Source organism: Camponotus floridanus, unplaced genomic scaffold (genome assembly GCF_003227725.1).
Source record: "Camponotus floridanus strain SB8 unplaced genomic scaffold, Cflo_v7.5 scaffold17, whole genome shotgun sequence".
Classification (NCBI taxonomy): Eukaryota; Metazoa; Arthropoda; class Insecta; order Hymenoptera; family Formicidae; genus Camponotus; species Camponotus floridanus.
Window position 1 is genome coordinate 2,129,327 of NW_020229292.1, and position 22,882 is coordinate 2,152,208.

The window sequence follows — 22,882 nt, forward strand, 5'->3', positions numbered from 1 at the left end:
AACTTATGATAGTAACTAATACTGTTTATTTCGTATTTTAATTTATATATATTAATGTTTATATACTTTTTTTGTTTTATTGTAAAAAGGTCAATTTAAATATGGGATTTTAAATAATTGTAACTGTAATTTTTCCATCTTTTTCAAGAAATACGCTTTGCAATTCCAACCTCTGCATTTATACGTTATTTTACCCCCGTTAATTATTCGACACTTTGTCTCGATAGAATTCATACACGATCCCCATCTATTTTCGAATCGCGATACCTTTGCAAGAGCTTTGTCGGGAATAGCGTTATCGCTCGTAAAGATAGCGACCACGAGAGAAACGCTGCCCTCCCCGCACTGGTTAGACCGCGGAAGGATATGTAAGTGGTTACCGAAGGACTCGGTGGGATATCAGGGGAACAGACGGCTGCTACGGTATGAGAATGGAAAGGAGAAAGGGAGAAAAGAGAGTCAGACCGGGCGGACTGGGCCACAAACGAATACTGATGAGTAAACGCGGCAATGGGGAGAAGAGGGAAGCCCGAACACAAGGGAAGGAACGAGACGGAGAAAGAAGGAGACCCATGGTGGGGTTGGTACCAGCAGCTGAAGCACGTGGGCCCCGCTCCGTGTTCGTCTCTCGTTCGGTAGTGCTCTCAGTAGTGTTCTCAGCTGCTCGTAGAGGATCTCGCACCGGATGTCCCTCGCGGTCGTCGAGGATGTGACGGCTCGTGGTACATTGTCGTTGTCAGGACGTCGCGCGATCGTCATAAATACGATAAGTCTCTCGAGGAGCCGGACGCGATGGCCCTGAAGATACTGCTGGCGTGCTTGCTTATCGCGATGGCGAGCTCCGCTCCATCGTCTCCGAAGGATCATCATCGGCTGCCCTCGCACAGAGTCGTCTGGCCAGCCTGGTATCGCGACAGACTTCTTCATGCCAGGCACGACGAACACAGAGCCCGAGAAACGACCACCACCAGGGCTCCATGGACCCCGTTGCAGGTGTCAGCGACGAGATCACCGCAGCAGATAAACTCGGTATCGAGGCATCATCATACGGAGCATAAGTTTGGTGTTGTGACGATAGCGGAGCACGATGGTACCAGGGCGACAGCGTATGCGGGTTATCACGGCGATCATCGGCATCAGCCGAGGGAGGCCGTCACGCAGAGCTATCAGCTGGCTCCGACAGCAGCTCCCACATACACGAGGTATCATGCGGGGTGAGTGATAGATGAACTTCGCAAGACATGAGATAATATGGAATAATTAGTTTCGTAATTAATGTCGTTGCAATTAAGGATGTTTTGTACCTATTTTTAAAATATTGAGAATTTAATGAAAATTCTACAGAATGTCCTTACATATGTTTAGAATCTTCAGTACAATTTTTAAATCGATTTACAAGTTATAAGGATTTTAATTTGCACCGAATTAACATGCGTTCTTATGGGAAACGTATAACCACGTCGATTCAAATGACAAAAACACATGGAAATAATATTCAGAATTTGTTTAAAATTTGCAAAAGTTTAGATACAGAAGAAATATTTGATCAAATAATATTATACAAATATTAACTGGTTAAAAAGATATTAAATATAATTCAATGAAGTTAGTCATGTATCTGTCACAAAGAAATTCTCTGCCAAAAGTTAATCATTTCAATTAACAAAATTCGGAATATTCAGTAAAATTCGCAATAAATATTAAAAAATACATCTCTGCACTATAGCTAAGATCAAATTATAATATTTCGCAATATTTCACAATTTCTCATATTCAAAATACATCAAAAGTGGATATATTCGTCAATATTGATTTTCAGCTATTTTTGGCTGGGATTGTACATACAAAATACATACAAAACATCCTTAAGAAGTTGTGCTGCGTAAACTTCACTTGGAATTAAACTATTATAGCTTGAAACGGAGTAGATGAGTTAATTAGAGTTAGTATAGAGTTTAAAGTTCAAATGCTACATATAACGTGCGTCTAGAAATCAAAGTTCTAAACATTGCATTACGGACTAAAAACAAAACTCCTGCAGTAAAATAGTCTATAAAGCAGAATACATAAATATTATCTTGATGCATAAACACAAGAGGTAAATGCACATCAAGATTAGATCGTGATGTTGATGAAGATTGAATAAACAATGCAGCTTTGAGTTAAAGAAATATCCGATAAAATATCTCCATGTATTAATAATGAACGCTATAAGTAAAAAAAAAAATTTTACATGTATGTGTGTGTTTAATCCAAAGTTAATTAACTGCCCTTCAAATATTATAAATGAATCTTAATCTGCGCTTACAATAATTCATTAAGTACATACAATGTTAAACGCACACAAAACATGAGTGTAAAGAAATTAAATCCATCTTCTGCAAAAATGCAAAAGCATATCTCTTGAAAAAGATGGAAAAATTTAAGCTAGGATTCCACGATATTTAAAATCCCATATTTAAATTGACAATTTTACAATAAAATAAAAAAAAATATATAAAAAGTATATAAATTAAAATATAAAATGAAGTATTAGTTCTATCATAAGTTTCGGTAATATTATAGAAAGAAAGATACTAAATAAAAATAATAAAAATAATAAAAAATAATATAAATTATAATATTTTAAATAATGAAATAATAAAAAATAAAATAAATAATATAAATAATAAAAAATATTATAAATTTCTATTTTTTATAGAATTAAGTCATTTTATAAAATTAATCAGAGAACTATAAATACAAATTGCTTCAATCGAAAACCCCAGCCTTTTAAATCCAAGATTAACAAGAACGTGGGCGGAGGCGAGATTCTCCTAGAGAAATACACAGCTCGATTTTCGGGCGTCGAAAGAGCCTCGAATAATTCGAGCGCGGCGATTTCTCATCGCGACACGTAAATGGAAGTGAATGAACCGCGACGCGTAAATATACGGGGTCGCTAACGTGTCGCTGAATTACTATATTTACGGGCAATGAACGACACGTCGCGTCCGCGCGATGATGTACGATCGGACGGAATAAGGCCGTGCGCGAACCGCACCGGCGTTCAAAGGCGAGCCGCGAGCCGTTTAATTAATCGACCGATTAATTATCTCGCACATAGCGCGCTTCTCTGTCGCGTACAATTATTGGGATTGTCTGCGCACGACGGCGGATTCCTTTGCACGCATAAAACGGCACGCAACACACGTGGATTAAAATTATCCGGATAAATGGCACTCTCTTCGTTACCCCGGCTTGTAATCCTGCAAGGTGCCAATTAACCCGATTGCTCGTATGCGATTGTAAAACTTGACTTTCGCAAAATTCTCCGCGCAAGCCTTGAATGTGTGTAGCTTTAAAAAATTCAAAAGCTGTGGTGTTTTCGTGGCCGGGGAAAATTTCATGTTTCAATTGCGAGTAGAGTGAGAATTATTAAAATTATTAGAAATTATTAAATATTATTAATTTATTAGAATTTATTAACTTATTATTTATTAATTATTATTAGAATTATTAAAATTCTGAAAACAAATACACAATTTTTTTATGATTCCAAAAATTATTAATTCTATATAAATAATTTAGCAATACTTTTTGTAGAAATAACATTCTGACATCATGTTTTGATTGATTGGAGTAGAATGAGAATTATTAAAATTCTGAAAACAAATACAGATATTTTATGATTTCAAAAATTACTAATTATATTGAATTAATTTAGTACATCTCTTTTTTGTAAAAATAAATTAATAAATTAATATATTAATATATAATTGATTAATAGATAATAGATTCATATATTAATTAATAATTATATATAATTAATAATTTTTAGTATATCTCTTTTTTGTAAAAATAAATTAATATATAAATGATTAATAGATAATAGATTAATATATTAATCAAATAAATTAATAAATTAATATATAAACGATTAATAGATAATAGATTAATATATTAATCAAATCTTTTCAGTGTAACTCAATATCACGTATGAAGAAAAAAAAAAACACTTCATTGACAAAATTTTTGCATTTGTTTTCATCGCATTTCATATTAGTCGCTGATTATAATCGAGCAAAGATCTGAGCGAAATATGGATGCTGCATTTTCTTGGAACGAGCAGCGTCAGATATTTCCATTCTCACCTCACATTTGCGTCCCACGAGCGGCCATTAAGAGCAAATCACCATACGGCGTAACTTTTATCACCTCCTGACAGCCACGAGATCATTCTGCTCTTCAGCGTGATTCGATGATTGCCCGTCAGAAAATCTTGCGGGCGTTCACGCCAGGCGCAGTAAAAAGCGCTCGTGGCAATATAAACACCGGCGAAAGAGCAAACCGGCGCCTGTACCACTCAATATTATTGCAGTGATTTCATCATTCGTATTTTGCCTCTCTCCTACGTCGCCTTTTGTCACGGACTCTGTTTACTGTCATAATTGCGTACACTTGGGCGAACGGGACTGAAAGGGATAAATATTTTCCCGGTCCAGCTTCAAACAATTTATATAATTACGGATAATAATAATTAAATCCTCTCAACTCGGTATATAATCAAAAATATAACGCATCATTAATATAACACTAAAACTAATATCTATATCAATAATATATCTCAACTTATTATGACAATAATAACCATTTACTCCAACATTTATAATCATATCACTCTCGGGCTCCGATAAGCTTCTAAATAAAATCCCTTCAACAGGCGCAACGTTTCATTATGTAAAACGTTAATACACATATGCATACGTGTAATCTCCAGTTACTATTTAATCCGAATGCAATAATTCGATGTTCTACCTCGCGAGTCGCGATCGGGTTGCCCAGATGCGAGCCCCAGGCTAAAAAATCTCGTAAACCTGTCCGAGATACCAGTGTGCGTGCCTCTCCTGCTCTTTCTCTCTCTCTCTCCTCCTCCGTATCATCACGAACATACGGTCCAACTCGTGTGCACCTCGCGTGGAGGATTTCTCGACGATGCGGCCGATACGATGTGCCCGATCGTGTCATCGATTTAAGTCCATTGACGCGACGATCATAACACTTAAAACGCGATTTATCTATTTAAAGTCGTCGGAAAAAATTTGCCGACGACGTACGCGCGATATCAACGTCCCTTCGTGTCACTTCGCAATTTCGATATTCAGAATCGTTTATCTCGCTGACGCGGCACACGAGATGCGGATCTCGACGACCAGCTTGTCTTTAAATCGACGGAGGGGGATTATAAATTTAAAATACATCGTTGATAAAAAAAAAAACTACTTTATTAAGACGTTGATAAAGAAATACGCACGATCACGTTTCTCCTCGTAATTAACCGCTATTGTTGCACACGTGTATTGTTTGTGCGAGAGAGGAGATATGGACCACGGCATTCCTTACCGCCGGCCACGTTTTGTCTCGATTATTTATGTTGCCTTCGGCTTGCGACACCGTTCGAGTGATCGATGAGCATCGAGCGAGAGAAACGCGAATAATGAATATTCAAGCTGTTCCGAGTACTCCAGATAACTATCCTGCAATGTCACTCTCGGGCACGTTTCGCTGCCCGGCGTATTCCATTGCTTATCGTTGTGGGGCTCAGCATCGATGAGCTGATCGATGAGCAACGGGATTATAAAGAGACAGGTGTCATTCGTCGATGTAATGTGTTCTCGGGAATTATAAACGTGCGCTTCATCATCCCCATCGGGAACGTTAACAGCTATTTCCCGATGCCACGGCTATCTTATTGCGACTCGATGAAATCAAATAAGCACAGATGTAACATTCATACGTCTTCATTTGTATAGAAACTTGTTTAGAAAATAAAAATTATCCTTATACATACATATTAAAAATTACAGAGATATCTCCTTCAATTATAATAATAATTATTATAAATGCAAAACAATTTCGTATGCTTAATATTTTAATATTCTAAAATATTCAACATCTGATTATTTAATTTTTTCCATTTTTTAATTAATCATTATCTTTTTCAATAAATGGCAAAATTTATTATTTGTTAAAATATAATCATTGTGTATCTTGTCAAATATTAATATTACATATTATTATTATTATTATTATTATTATTATTATTATTATTATTATTATTATATTGTGCAAATTGAAATGCTTTCAAAAAGCGATAATTTAATGCCAGTTAATAAGATCTCTTTCTATTTCTTTTTTCCTGCGAAAAATGTATCGAATGATTCTCTTGAATCATAGAGAACTGAATAAAAGGATTTGCAAGATAAATTGAAATTCATTTATTAACGAAGTACTCTTTCGTGCCTTTTTTGTTTCGGAAAAATATTTAAATAGCTTAAATCTCCAGAAACATATATTTATCACAGTAACTTAGAATCTTTCCTTTTTTTCGAATTTAAGAGCTCGTTAAATGAACACGCGAAGCAGATTGAATGGAGACAACTTTACTTTTAGCATCGGTAGGGTGGAGAATAAACTTCACTTTGAATTTTACTTTGTGCATTTATTCGTAAAATCTTAGTTTCTAACTTTCATTTATAGTCTTAATTAAATGTTTGCGCCATACAAATATTTTTATGTATAATTTATTTATAATTTTTATTTATTTATTAAGCGAAATAAACATTCACAAGTAATAAAATCGCGGATAAAAATTTCAAAAATCTATACAATTTGATTTTAAAATATCCCGTTCAATGAGTACTAATTACTTTAATGATAAATCAATTTATGATATCTTCTCGTTTATATTCTTAGGAAACTTGTGATTCATCTGTTTAAAAAACTTCATATGTAAATTATACAGCAGAATACCTCGAGTTTGCTTTGCGCATATTACTGTGAATCCTTAGAAAAGGCTAATAATATTTTCCACTAATTGCCTAAAGTAGAAATAATTAATTAATAAATATTCTCGACTTACTTAAATGCAACCTAATTCTAACAATAAATTATTTCCTTGCTTTGAAATATAATTATTTTGCGCATAAACAACGAGAGAAAACAAAGCACATAATATGCCTGCATATTTATGAAAGCGACTCTTTATAAAACAACACGCGAGCGGAGCTTGTTCAAACAACAAATGATATTTTTGAAGAGAAGATATCGAAACTCGACCAACTGCGTCTCTTATCAGGTAAATATGCTTTTCCATTCATCCACAATTGTGATGATAACTGCATTTTAGACTGAATTAAAAATAGGATTATTATTATTTGTTGTTACGAGAGCATTTATAAATTCACATAGTGTCTTAATTTTACGCGTATATTTTTAACGATAAAATTTTTCGATAATATTAAAAATATCTTTTTAAATTATTTTAATATTTTACTTGCTTCCCATTTAAAAGAATACCCAAATAGGTACGGCCATATTAATAATGTTGCATTATTTTTGATCATATTAATGGAAAATGTTAATTTTGCAGCACATTAATTAAATTTAGAACCTCATTGACATTATGGCAATGCTATATTAAAAGTTCTTTTAATATAGCATTGCAATAATTTTAATAAAAAGTTGTAAATTTAATTGCACATATTCAGCACTAAAACTAAATTTTTATGTTTATATGTATAAACCTATATCTGTGGAACATTACATTAATCACATTTTAGCACGTACAAAGTTATTATTTCAATTTAAAGTACAATGCTCTTCGTTGTGCTTAGTTTCATAGAACGCCAGAGGTGCCAAATGCATTCGCATATCGCACTGAGAATAAACCATTGAGCGTATGCAAAGTGCATGCAGGCGATAATGTGTATACACAATATATATTAAATACGATAGCGTTGCTAATATCAATATCGTTAATAAATATGCTTCACGCGAACCAGAGATTGATATGCTCCTAAAATATAATTTTCTCGTAAATTATTTTATATTATTTTATTTTATTTTATATCATGTAAATTTATTCTGTATTATTTGTGTATGTCTTGTGTATTTTGGCGAAAAGAAGCTTACTATTTTTCTCTTGTATTTTTTTTCAAAATTTATTTCAAAATTTATTTCAAAATTTATTTCGTCGCTTATTGGCGTCGACAGAATTTCTCCCAATTGGCATCGTGGAAAAAGAGAAGAAAAGAAGGAAGAAACAAATTCCGTGGCCGCAAATAGAGCACTCTCGTGTTTTATTCTCTTTTTCTCCCTTTTCACCAACCAGTATCCCGCAGGATAAACATATCAGCGCCGGCCATTCAACCCTGAGGATACTGCGCGAGCTGCATATTTTCTGAATTTGTCACAAATGAAGTTGCAATCGATTCCTAGAGATCTATGTTTCTTTGACAATAAAAAAATGCACATGATTTAGATATTCAATTAGATTAAAGGGAGATTAAAGAGAGATATCATAATTAATAATTATATTGAACCTTAATAGATATATAATTTGTGAAACTGTTATAAAGATATTTAATGATAAGAATTACAAATTTTGAGTTTTCCTTGATTCGTTTACTGAAAATAATTTAAATATAATGATACAAAAGGCTAGATCTAGAAACAAGGCTTCTCGAGCTATCGATATTTCCTTCGAAAGTCGACGAAAGTTTTGACTGATTTCGAATTAAGGAGCTACGATTAAGTTCAGTACTGCGTCAGTATAGGGTATCGAGAATTTAATTATCAGAAGGTTGACGTGAAAATCGATATTGCTTCCCCAAAGTTTCGGAACTCTTCAACAGAATCTCCATGCGATAGCAACGTGTGCGTGCTTCGACCCATGACCTTATAATTTCACGCGAAGGCCGCGAGCATCGATCGCTCGTTGGATCAGGGGAAGACATACAATTTCGGTGGACGTGCAGGCACTCGACATTGAATCATATCGAAACGATCCATCGGTACCCCTGATAGTTGTAAGCGGATAGTAACGATCGCGAAATAAGCTAGTTGGGGCTTGAAAGATAAGCGAGGCACTGATGATAGAAGAATTAGTTTCAGATTCTTTATTTTTTTTAGATGCATCCCTGAAAAATAACATAAACATAAACCATTGCAAAAATTTATGGAAAGCTCATAAATATAAAAGATATTATTCCCGTAAAAATATTTGTTTACTTTTTCATTAAAATTAGAAATAATTAAAATTCTCGAAATAATATTCAATAAACGGAGATGTTAAACAACAAATGGATAAACAATGGAACCTTATTTATGTTTACCAAGTGAGAGCTGTGCCATAGTGCTTTAGATCGCGGCAAGAAGAAACTGAGGGATAAACGAGATGGATGCTCGCAGCTCGATACTGCCACGTTCGATGATAGCGGCTTCATGTAAATCCATTAGCGTGAACTTTTATCCGCAGGCTGCGGACGCGAGGGGTGAAAAGGTCAAAAGCGAAAGAAGAGAACGGGCGGATAAGGCACGAGACGCACGTACACTTGCGCTGATGCATGCGCTATGCATTTGCACAGACTAATGCAAGAGTATCCTGCGGTTAGTGATCTTTACTCTCATTCATAATAAAAATACAAAAAAAATAAGAATATAATAATGAAGAGAGAAACTCTCTTTTATGATTGAAATCATAAAAGAGCGTCTCACAATCGCACTTTTGCGCTCGAAAAATTTCACATAATGTGTCATCTTTAACAAAAGATATTTATTAAAAAAAAATTAAATTTATATATGTATATAAAACATATAATCTCTAAACTAATATAAAAATATGAATATAATAAAATACAATTTAATCTTATACTGCATTACATTTGAAATATATTTTAATATTTTTTTTTATATAGAACATGTATTTAAAAAATTGAAAATAAGTTGAGAAAAAAGTTAAATTTTTTTTTATATAGTAAAAATATTGATACAATAATTTTTGTCATGTTTGAAATAATAATAGTGTTCAAAGGCGCTGGAGGAAACAATTTGTTATTTGAATCCTTAATTAAACATAAATTGAAAGAAGATAATTATAAGAGACTTTAAGAAACAAATATGCGGACATTTGATTAAATAATCGTTTATATAGATTCGTGTTTAATTTGCTCGATTAAATAAAAACAATTGCATGAAATCTTTCAGCATTAGACTCAAGATAAAATTAAAGATGTCGTGGTTCATAGGTGCAATATATCAATCATAACGTATCTCACGCTGTATGTGATTGTGCAACATCGTTCGATTGACTTTACTAGAAAGTTCACGCTTTGCAACGTCGCTTGCCCAACCTAGTCTCGCCTGTAAAATTGCATTACAACAGAATTAATAGACAACTTTGAAGTTTATAGACGAGCGTACGGCAAGAGGCAAATGGTGTTCAGGACCATAAACTGCACTCGCCAAAGGAAACGAACGAGTTGGGCGATTCCGCATATGGAGATGTACGAAAGTTGTCTCTTTTTTCTCACCGAAGAATCGCCGATGTTTGTTCTGGGAATGGTCGTCGAATGAGAACTGGTTCTTGATTCACGGAATATAATAGCTGGGAAGCTGCTCCAAATGAAAATTCTGAAAACTGTACACATCATCCAACGCTTCCGAGATCAATTTAAATTAAGACGTTTAGAAAAGCGTGTCGAATCGCTGGAATTGACAATAATAATTATATGGAATCGCGCGTAATATTTAAAAAATTTCAATTATTCAGCATATCGAATGGAACGTTTTTTTTTTCCATCACGAAGAGACCACGCGAGGGAGACGGGATAATGGAACATCTATGCAATTTAAGTTTAATGACACTTTAAAAATTAATGCAACGCACTCCCTTCCCACGTTCATCTTCAAAAAGTTAAATGGCGAGATACGTCGTGCGCCGCATCAGTTAAGGTAAAACGAAGCACACGAGGTTGTAATGAGAGACGCTGCGCGTCTTATTGGCACCGCGTAAGCGCATAATTACTTCACCTGAGCGGTAACCCGGGTAACCCATCATCAAGCAATTTTGTAATTTGGAAGTTTTGCGCTGCCCGCCCGCGGCTCCCGTTGCATCGTCGCACATTCCGCTTTCGACGCGCAGGAGATGCAATCTCTAAATGAACGAGCGGCGATTCGCCGCTTTCGCAAATATGGACTGTGCGTTCTTGGACAGCGCAGACCAGCAATTTCTTTGTTTATGGAAACACCGAGGGTTTCGAGATTAAATGAGACCGTCCGGAATTTTTCCAAAGAGTCAAATGTCAAAAAATTTTTTTAAATAAAAAAGTCTCAAGTTTTTCTTATTATAACTGTTTCAAAGATTATCTTATAATAATTGTCTGTAAATTGACGGTAAAATGTATCTTATTATTTTAGGCAATAAATAATCGGAGCCAGCAATATTTCTTTCATTTTATCTTTTTCAAAATTTGTTTATACATATATCAAATTTTATTTTTATTGCAACGTAATTTTAACTTTATAGAATTTTGTAGAATTTCTTTATCTTCTTTTGATGTATTTTTGTACAGAACATGAATTATTTTTATATAAATCTTCGCACGTCTAAAAATTAATAAATTATTTTTATAATAATCTTATAATAAGACGCTCTTAATAAATTATGAATTGATATGAATTAATAAAATATGCGGGTAAATATTATAAATGTATGAACTTTATACCGAGTCAGCAAATCAATTATGTGTAATGCAGCGATGATGAAGAACGGAACGATCTTAAAAAAAGACTCGTGTAAGCAGTACTTCAAAGTGTAGATCTGAAATTAGCAGGCATGAATCACTACAAATCACCTCGACGAGATTGAAGGATCGACGACCGACAAACTCTCGTTAACGAATACACAGCATTGTTTTGAAATCTCTAACAATCGAGAAAATAACTTCTTTCTCTGACACATATATATATCTTTTTTCTCTGTAGGAAAATATTTAAATTACGATTTTTATTATTAAAAAAAAAATACTTCAAAACCCATATTTTATGTTCAACATTGCTTTCAAAGTCTACTTTATTTATTTATGCATTAGAAAAATTTTAAAGATGTGATCCAAAGAGATGATTTGTACGTATTTTAAAAAATATTTTCTTACATCGAAATAAAGCTCATGTGCTTTGTGTTGTGAAAGCCATTCTCCATCAGAAGAATAATAGAAAAATATTTACAGAAGGAGTTCTTTATGTAACGCAGAAGGCTCTCATTTTTACACGTATTATCGAGGAATGCGGTACCCAAAAAAAATATTTCAGTGCATGGAACTCATCCAACCGTTTCAAAAATAACTCTGTTACTTTGTGATAAGCTATGCGGATGCAGCTGCGAGAAAGCAAAATTATCGCCAAGAGGTGTTATCATGATTCGTAATTGAAACGTGCAATATGTAGGTGTGTTATGGTGTTCTCGAATCCTGAAATAAGATACATCGTAATTTTCAAGTAGCTCGCATGATCTCTCAGGAGCGCATTGAAAGGTTGTTGTATGCATTACACTCGTGTATTAAATTTTTTCACCACATGTCACATGCACTTACACATATTTTTACAGACAATAAAATCGGTAATCAGCCTTTAAAGATAATGCTTGTAATGTATATAATTACTAAAAATAATTTCTTTAGACATTATTGCCATAAAGAATTAACAGAACTTGTTAATTCTAAAGATAAGTCTTTTAAAGATAAGAGTTTTATATGTGTAATAATTTAAAATAATTTTAACTTTATTATTATTTAAATTAAATTTTATTATTATTAAATTAAATTTTATTATTAAATTTAAATTAAATTTTATTATTAAATTTAAATTAAATTTTATTCATTTCAAATTAAATATTTTATTTTTAAATTTATTAATATAATTAATTTTATTCATTTCAAATTCAATATTTTATTTTTAAATTTATTTTAAATTAATTTTATTATTATTTTATTATTTAAATTAAATTTTATTATTAAATTTAAATTAATTTTATTATTATTTTATTATTTAAATTAAATTTTATTATTAAATTTAAATTAAATTTTATTATTATTTAAATTAAATTAAATTTGTTACAGAAAGTATATGAATTTAGCATAGCCATTTATTTTCGCATAACTATTTGAATTTAATATAACTATTTAAATTTAGTATAACTACCATTTGTTTTTTAAATAGCTTTGTTTTGAGCTACAAAATTTACTCGAGAAGTTTTTTTGTTAATTGACTCGAGTGATATTTTGAAGCAATAAAAAAGTGGGATGTCACGAGTGTCCAGGACTGCATTTGATCAATTCAGTTGCCCTCGTAAAACAGTGACCGATGACTGAGGACCGAGGTATTCGTTGGAAAACTTTAAAAACAAATTGCCGTACAGCCACACACAAGTGGCACTTGAACTCCCCGGTTTCTTTGTTCCTCTTCGCGAAAGCGTCAATCGAGATTCCACGTGTTTTGCATGCGAACCGCTCATAAAACAAATGGTCGTTATACCGCCGACAATCGATAGCTTTGTTTGCTCGTTCATTAGCTCGATAAAATCAATGTCCGAATCCGCCACGATATCTCAAATTATTCGTGATTGCTAATTTATTACCTCGTCTCTCGCTCACGTGATAATAAGAGTTGCTGTTAGTCGCGAATCAAGGCCTGCTTACTTTCTATCCAACAATCGCTGGATTTTGATTTTTCAATTTGACTTCAATATTGCTAATAAAAAAATTCAAACGCAAATCAGTGTCAGATTTAATATCAAAAATATACCTGCTTCTTAATAAATTATTAACATTGTATAAAGCAATATAAAATATATTTCTTAATTATTCATGATATAAAATAATCTTAAAGAAATATATATTTGAAAATATATATAAAAATATATCTTAAAATACATATAATATAATATTTTGCATTCAAATTTTGAATGCAAATATTGGGGAATGATAGAGATTATTTTCATATTTTTTCAATTTAATAAAATCGAATTATTAATATATTAATAATATATACAAAAAATAAATATTATATAAAATAAAATAAAATAAAAATAAATATTAAAAATAAATATTGCAAAAATAAATTTACAGTTCATTCAGTATTATTCATTTTTAATCAATAAAAAATGTTAACAATAATGAATGATGATATCATCCCGTCGTATGACTTCAGTCGCGATTTTAATACAATTTTTATGAACATTGGCTAATTCAGGAAAGGAAATTGCTACACTTTGATCTCGTTGAACGCTTGATTTCTTTATGACCGACCGCACAAAATTGAAAGCTGTGAAGCGCGCATCTGCATGAGATCGCAATGCACGGTGTATGAGAAAAAAGAAAACAGTGGGCCAACGTTTATGAAAAATCGCGGGTAGTAAAAGACCAGTGTTTATTGCTCTTATACCAGACGTGCAAGATGTATCATGTATTTCCGCGCTAAACCTGCACTTTGCTTCGTCTGTAGTTAGAATTTATTGCTGGATACTTTCTGATGAGAAATTATATCGACTCTTGTACTGCTCTTTTATTTATAATTAAAAAAATATCATAGAGCAATGGATGAATATTTGCAAAAAAGAATTGTTATTCAATATTCAAAATCAATGTTTAATATAGTTATTAATATATGATTTAAAATTATATATAAACACAAAAAATATTGATAATTATTACTTGACAAAATTAAACTATAATAAAAGTTATTTAATTTTTTATTTACTTTTATTATTTATTTTATTTAGTAAAATTAAATTAAAAGTTTAAGGTTTATTTTCAATGTTAAATTTTATTTCTTGTATTTATTAAAAAATAAATTCCAACAATTATATATTTGTTTTAAATTTTAAAAATAAACATTTACATAAATCGTATAAAATTTAAAATATTCGCAGGTTTGTAATATTACATGAAACTCATATACCAATATGCAGTATTTTGTATTTAGCAGGAAGAAAGTTAACGCATATAATCATAATTCTCACGAATATTGAACTTAAATGTCATGTAGCGGACTTTATTAGCTTAATAAACTTGACGTGAATTACGAGATTCGTAAAATTTACGGGGCCAATACTTGTTGGCTTGACGAAGAAATGTCTCTGCTCTCGCATAGACATAAAATACGCGCAGAAGACACGCTCATTAAGGGGATTCGTAAGGACGATAAAGGAAATCGTTGTCGTCATCGCCAGTGAAAATCTACTCGCGAGCAACAGACAGATGTACGAAGGTATAACAAACGATCGCGATAACACGATGTCGTCTTAAGGGTTACGTGATGTTGGTAGGAATAGAAGCTAACCCGAGATCACCGCCAAGATTTCGGAAGTGCTTAAAAAAGCCATAGACATGCGAGTGTTTGATGCGATAATTCATTCGCGATTTATCGCCAGATTTATTTATCGCAGATTTATCGCCCTTCGGCCAAAACCTTGTAAGCCACGTCACGCGACGGCGTCTGATCTATGTATCTGATGCGGGAGGTTGTAATTTTATTATGCGTTTCATTTTTTCACTTGGTTTATCATTATAAAATATATCTTATATAATTTTTTGTTTAAATCAGATATGACTGATCTTTAAATAAATTACTTAAAAATATCGCTAATCATTTCTCCGCGATTTTATAAGTAAGCAGGAATAAAAAAATGACAAGTCGAATTAGGACTGTTTTTTAAAAGAAAAACAATTTTATTTATAAGGATTTTTATTTTTTAACAATTACGCATACATATATATATACACTGAGGGAAAAATTTTTTTAATCAAATAAATTTGTTTTCTTAAAACTTTTGCTCTAAATGGAAGGAATTGTTTATTTCATTTAAGCAAAAGCATTTAATTTTAATTAAATATGCATGTTATATTAAGTACATTATTTTCATTTATATATTTTTTATATTTATATATTATTTTCGTAAAATATATACTATAATTTATTAAATTAAATATATTATTTTTTAAAATTAAAAAATTAAAAATTTTTGGGAATAAAAAATGCATTTTAATAAATATTTTATAAAATTAAAATTAAAATATTTAATTAAAAATTATATTTTTTTAAGTATATATATATATATATATATATTTTTTTTAAACATATGTAAATAAATACCTAACTTAAGCAAACAGACGTTTTAAGTACAAGTAAATACGTGATTAGTATCCACCGAATAAATAGCTTTCTTGAGTTAACTAAAATTTTTTTATTTCAAGATAATTTTTCCCTCAGTGTATAAATATATTATTTTTTACAAGCGCGGAGAAATAATTAGCGATCATTCAAGCTGCGAAAGACAACTTTTAAACTATTTTCCACGTAACAAATTTAAATATTTATAGCAGCCCCGGTATCTCATTAGGTAGGGTAATATTTTAAATGACTGGAGACATACGTACATATGCACTTTGGTCGGTGCAGTTGCCAATCACTTCGGTGTACCGACCCTTAACCCGCCGCCATAAAACTGGTCCAGCAACTGGCTGGCGCATAAATACCGCGGTTGATGAGACGACGAGTTTTTCATGAAAGGACAAGATTTCCCGTCATAAATCATCTGCGGGCCGTAAATCTCCGATAATTCTAATCGCTGTGAGACACGCTCTTGCTTCTTGCGACAATTTTGTTTTTACGTTTGTCGAAATGTCCGCTCGATTGATCGTAAAAAAAAGAGGGAGAAACAGTCTTATCGGTGTCTACCGAGACACGTGCGAAACAAACTCGGAGCAATAGTTCTCCAACCAGTATTCCCACGCGAATATCCTCCGAACCGTATCTGAACCCCCCGTCGTGCGACGCATTTCACGGGGATTTTTCGCGAATTGAGAACACGACGGCGATTTACGTGCTGGAGAAAGCTTGAGGAAATCATTGTGAATCATTAAAGTACCCCGGTTACCAATAGGCGTGGACGTGGTAAATTATACGATGCTAACAATAAGTGACGAGGGACAATTTCCTGGCTTCTATGTGACGTTTCATGACTGTGACTTACAGTACAACGCTGATATAGAGAAAAATCTTTCTGCACACAAAGTCTTATTAAACTGTCACTTATATGTATGTCGTAATACTACTGATATAAATAGAATTAATGGTAAATGAGATATAAAAAGTTGTACATATTTTTTCTGTCAATTATATCATTATTGATGATCTTAAAATTGATGTTTTTTTCAGCGAAATTATCTATTATTTAACTATTATATGACTATTATATTCTGTTATATAACTTATTTTAATATATCTAAACACTATTTTTCTTACTATCTTATTTAATATCTGGACAAATTTTAATTTTATATTAAAATTTTTAATCTTAAAATTGATGTTTTTTCAGCGAAATTATCTATTATTTAACTATTATATAACTATTATATTCTGTTATATAACTTATTTTAATATATTTCAACACTATTTTTCTTACTATCTTATTTAATATCTGGACAAATTTTAGTTTTATATTAAAATTTTTTATTTTAAAATTGATGTTTTTTCAGCGAAATTATCTATTATTTAACTAATATATAACTATTATATTCTGTTATATAACTTATTTTAATATATTTCAACACTATTTTTCTTACTATTTTATTTAATATCTGGACAAATTTTAGTTTTATATTAAAATTTTTTCAACATAAAGTACCGAATTAAGGAGCGAAATATTAAGTACCGAATTAAGGAGCGAAATATTAAGGAGCAATTAAAATGAATAGTGCTATAAATAAATCGTTTATATTATTTTAGTTAATTTCGTTAAACTTATAAAATTGTCAAGAGAAAAGTGTTCAAAATATTAATTTTGCTGAATAAATGATAGTGAAAATGATAGTATTAAAATATTTTCAAAAAATTCACTTGAATTTATTTTCGTATCTGTCCATAATTTCTACAAATTATGACATAATATATGACATATATTGCATTACACAATTAAAATCACAATTGCAACAATAAATAAAAAAATTATAATATTCCTAATAAATTATTATTATATTATAACTAATTATTATTAAATTATATTAATAAATTAAACTTTATCGCACGTCATATATCATTATCGCAGGAGATAATAGCAAGGCTTTATAGATTTTGTTAAAGTAACATTAAATATAAGAAAAAAAGTCGCGAATTATTCGAAACTGTTCATACGAATTAATGAAAGGTTTAATGGCGGCGAATTTGCGTATATATAAGTGCACATAAGATCCCTTGTGCAGTCGCTCATGGCAGATCTAGCGATAGATCGCGTTTCTCGCGCCTCTCGAGCGAGAAACCGACGTAGACGGGACCACCAAGTCCTCAGTATTCATTGTTGCGACAATAAATGTCGTGTTACGTTTCAGCAAACACGACAGCGACGATGATGAAATGCAATTTTCTACGGCCTGACGATGACGAAGTGGTTCTGTTCGAGCAAGCAAGTTCGTTCCGATGCCTAATTACATACGTACGATTGCCATATGTTATAAATCGTCGAGAGCTTTTCGCTGTCTGGCGCGCACCAGTTCGCTTTTGTTAAGTGACTTGATGATATTTTCAAGATTTTATCTTCATTCCAGACCGTACAATGATATTCTTCGTTTTACATTCTCGATTCTTAATCAGAGAAATACAATCGTTCGGTTTCGCATCGCGTAAGCTTGATTCCAAAGCCGGCTCGAGGCATGACAAGTAACACCGTCATCAACGCAAATACTTATTTCGACTGCATATATTCGATCGGCCTTCGTACTTTACGATTGAACCGGCCTTCTGCATACTTTACGATTCAAATGACTGTGCTTTAGCGATCAATTCAGCTGGAAGAGGCCCAACATGAGACACGCGCGCGTTTACGATGACTATCGAAGTGACCGCCGATTTAATTTTCCGTCGCGTAAGCCGCAGTAATGAGATGCAAAGCTGAAATCGATACGGGATCGGAAGAAAGGATTATTTGAAGATTCATAAAGAGGATTCTTGGCAATAATGCCTTTTACATATCTGGTTTGCTTTCAAACGTCGCGATCACTGAAGTATTATGCATAATATATTATATACGGTACGTTTTCAACTGAAATGTAGGTTGAAACTTTTATAAAATAATGATCTGTCCACGTGTTTCAATAAAATATATAAAAATATATAAAATATAAAATATATTTAATACATTTACAAGAAATGCTATCTCTTACGTGGATTAAAATGGATTAATTAATATTTTGTGTTACAGGAGACGAGTGTGTACGAGGCAAGCTCCTATAACTTCTCATCATCGAGGAAAACAAATTAGGTACTTCGCACATCTCACATAAATGTACAGAAACTTTCATCAGCATAAATCAGATATAAATTATGATTAAATCTAATTAATTTTAGGATAAGTTTGCTTTGAATATATAAATATTAATATAAATATTAATATATTAATATAGATTTATAAATATTTATGGCAAAGAATCTTTTCCATCTTTTATAATTATATTTTATATTTTATAAATTTCTTAAATATTTATGGAATATTTTCTAGATTAGTGTATACTGAGATGACTTCCAGTTTTTTTTGCTGCCCGGGATGGTCGCAAGTTACTCATTTGAGTTTTGGTTGTAACAAACGTAAGTAGATTTAATAATAGTTTAAAATCAACTGTTTAAAATTATCGAAAAATTTTAATTTAATTTTAATAAAAAGAATTCTTAAATCATTTAAATATTTATCATCTATAGTTGCAATATTTGCTGGATTTATTCATATAATTATAATCGATAAATTCATAATTATTATTATCGATATATCGAATTATAATTATTATATAATTATCGATAAATTCATAAATTATAATATAAATGAATCGATTAATCTAGATCTAATTGTTCTTTAGCCACGTGTCCAGCCTTGTGTCTGAATGGCGGAATTTGCACATCTGGTAAATGCACGTGTCCTAAGGGTTATACTGGCAATCAATGCCAGACAGGTAATTTTAATTTCATTTATAAATTGGGATTACGAACATCCACGTTGCATAGCATCATTATTATTATTAGCTTTGACAAGAAAGTTATACGAGAAATTTCTCTTTCTTTCTCTCTCACACAGAATATATATTTAATATATTTAATATATTTCATACATATTTAAAGTACTAAAAAAATAAATACTATTTTCTGAAACAAAGTATATGATATTTAAAAAAAATAGAAATTTTTTTCTCTCTTTTTTCTCTCTTATTAAAATAACTTCGTGAATTTATTTTATCAATTATATATGTTATGATCGATAGCGAGATATGATAACGTGTTTTTATTATAAAAGAGCAGGATAAAAAATTAAAATAACATTCATATTTTAAATAAGAATCGAGTCTTTCATCACAGTCACGCGATCGTAATTACAGTACTAACGTTCGCATTATATATGAAAAATTAGAATATTCGTGTAACGCGACAGAAAATCGCTCGTAAATCTACCAAGAGAACCCTTTTTGGTTGCAACCGACCGATGCAGGACATACAATAGGACACCGCAATACGGATTGCACTGCAGTTAGTTCGGTGTTCGCGTGATCCTATCAAGGAGCATATTGTTTCACGTCGATAATTAATTATATCTGATGATACCAAGCACGAGAAGGCAACCGAGGAATCGATCAAATTGCGCTTCAACGCTTGTATGTAGTTAGAACTAATTGTGTTTAATTACATGTGCCATTATGCAATATTAACAAGTTAATTATTCTAATCGAATGAGTGTAAAAATGTGTGAGAAATTCATATCTTATAAAGAGAAAAAATTTCTAATAATCTAAAAAAAAAAAAAAAAAAATTTAATCTAAAAATTTCTAATAATCTAAAAATCTATTAATCAAGCTACACGCAACAAAATTTATTGATTTTATCTATCATATATCTCCCTAAAAAGTTAAAATTTTAAAACTTCACTTTAAATTTATTATTTTTAATTTATTATTTTTTGTTGAATAATTCTACATCATTTTTGGTAACAAAAGATAAAGCACTTTCTGCAAAAAATTAAGCATATCTTTATTTTATAGACGTGGACGAGTGCGCGATAGAAAAACCGTGCGGACAACTTTGTATAAACACACCCGGTAGCTATCGATGTTATTGTAGAGCCGGGTTTAAACTTCAGCAAGATGGTCAATCCTGTCGGAGGAATGGTAAGTATGCAAAATTCGAAATCTAAGAGAAAAATTTAATTTTACGAAGAATAACTTTAAGAATATGTCTATTATTTTTGCAGATACCGATGAGAATGCCTTTGAAGCCCGCGACTTGGAGAACGATTTTCACGACATGTCAACAACAAAAGATCCGATCTCTTCTCATGGTATGTATATATATAATTCAATTTTAAAATCTAATAATATTTTTGTTAAAAATATCTATTTGTTAATTTCAATTGCTTTTTTTCAAAAAATTAATTTTATGAATAATCTGTTTTAATTTAAAATTGTGGACGAAAGATATTAAAATGTGAAGCAATTATTTTATCCCTCTTTTTACAATTAAATTATATATAAATTTTAATTTTTTTTTGCATTATTAATAAATATGACATAAAATTTACGGTTTATCTAAAAATTTGTAAAATGAAATAAATCAATAAATAAAATAATAGACAAATGGCCATTTAAATTGTAGATACAGAAAACGAGGTGAACAACGATGACCAAGACTATGAAATCATCTTGAAGAGATTAACAAAACTGGAGAAGGTAAGTGAAATACTTATCAACATGATACATAATTAATGAGAAAATATATTAAAACTCTTCAGCAAGTGGCCAAAAACAGAAAGAAAGATACGGAAGCTTCTGAAATGAACACCAAAGTCACATTAGCGATCGAGAACATCAACGAGATGAAAAGAACTGTCGAGAACGTGGTATATATTTAAAAAAATATTAAAATATATTCAAATTTCTCAAAATAATGCATGATAAAAAATCTCATAAATAATTTCTCATAATTAAATTTTATTACAAATTTATTTATATTTTTTACCTCCTTGATTTTCAGATTTTATTTTATTATTTTGCACAATGATAATATAATTAAAAATTGCGAGAATTTTCTTTTTTACACTTATCCATCTGCTAGATTATCTAAGATATATTGTGCATTTACGGTTATTAAAAACAAAAATAAAATAATTTTTATCATGATAAACGATTATTGATTAAAGAGAAAATATAATTTCGATATTAAACTTTTTGCTAATTTCCGATTTAGAATTTATTAAAAGTTGCATATGATAATGGAAATCAAAATTGTTACTCCCTTTATAAAATGAAAAAAAAAGAAAAAATTATATATGACATATATAAATCAATAATATAATTTCGATTTGTGTGTGTGATGCTGCATTATTTCGAGATCATATTAGTAAAACAGATACTATTTACATTATTTACGAGTACCTTGACGATTTGTTTTAGCAACTGATGCAACAGGAAGTATATGATATGAGAAGTAAGATGAAGCAATACGAGGTAGAAATGAGAAAGATACATCATCTGATGAATCGCATCGCAGAATTGGAAACTCATCTGAGAATACGCTGCAGATCAGCAATACCAATAAATAGCGGATTATTAAACTTTTAGCATTTACAATGTCACTCTATTATCATTATTATTTAATCTAATAATAGTAGTATTTTTTTACCATGAAATTCTTGCACTATCGAAATGTTATGCAAAGACGATTGATTATATTGTAAGATAAAAGATATAAAAGAAAAACCTATGCAACAGAACGTTATTTATTCTCAATTAAATGATAATAGTTGCCTTTATCTCAAAATGCTAATTTTAGTCAGAAATTTTACACGGAATCTTCCTGCCGTGAAATAATATCACTGCCATAATTTAATATCGTTTATACTTTATAAGTTAGTAGTAATAGTAGTATATAATTTAAATATAATTATTTGTATTCAACTTTTATATATAATAAAACAATATGAATTTGTATCTGCAACTTTTTAATTTAAGTGTTGAAAGCAAAATGGAGATAG

General features: G+C 31.0%; 1 protein-coding gene across 1 annotated transcript; it reads left to right on the plus strand.

Annotated features, from left to right (window-relative positions):
* Positions 1 to 321: 321 nt before the first annotated feature.
* On the plus strand, positions 322 to 22,723 carry LOC105257838 (protein HEG). Its single transcript, XM_011268721.3, has 9 exons — positions 322 to 1,214; positions 19,076 to 19,135; positions 19,373 to 19,458; positions 19,725 to 19,817; positions 20,895 to 21,020; positions 21,104 to 21,190; positions 21,505 to 21,578; positions 21,641 to 21,748; positions 22,302 to 22,723. Exons 1-9 carry the CDS (start codon positions 793 to 795, stop codon positions 22,467 to 22,469), a joined length of 1,224 nt encoding a protein of 407 aa, XP_011267023.1. The 5' UTR covers positions 322 to 792; the 3' UTR covers positions 22,470 to 22,723.
* Positions 22,724 to 22,882: the final 159 nt, after the last annotated feature.

Coding starts and splice junctions, on each gene's coding strand:
- LOC105257838 (XM_011268721.3), top strand. CDS start 793: ATGGCCCTGAAGATACTGCTGGCGTGCTTGCTTATCGCGATGGCGAGC. Junction 19,136..19,372: donor CATCGAGGAAAACAAATTAG/GTACTTCGCACA, acceptor AATATTTTCTAG/ATTAGTGTATACTGAGATGA. Junction 21,191..21,504: donor AGATCCGATCTCTTCTCATG/GTATGTATATAT, acceptor TTTAAATTGTAG/ATACAGAAAACGAGGTGAAC.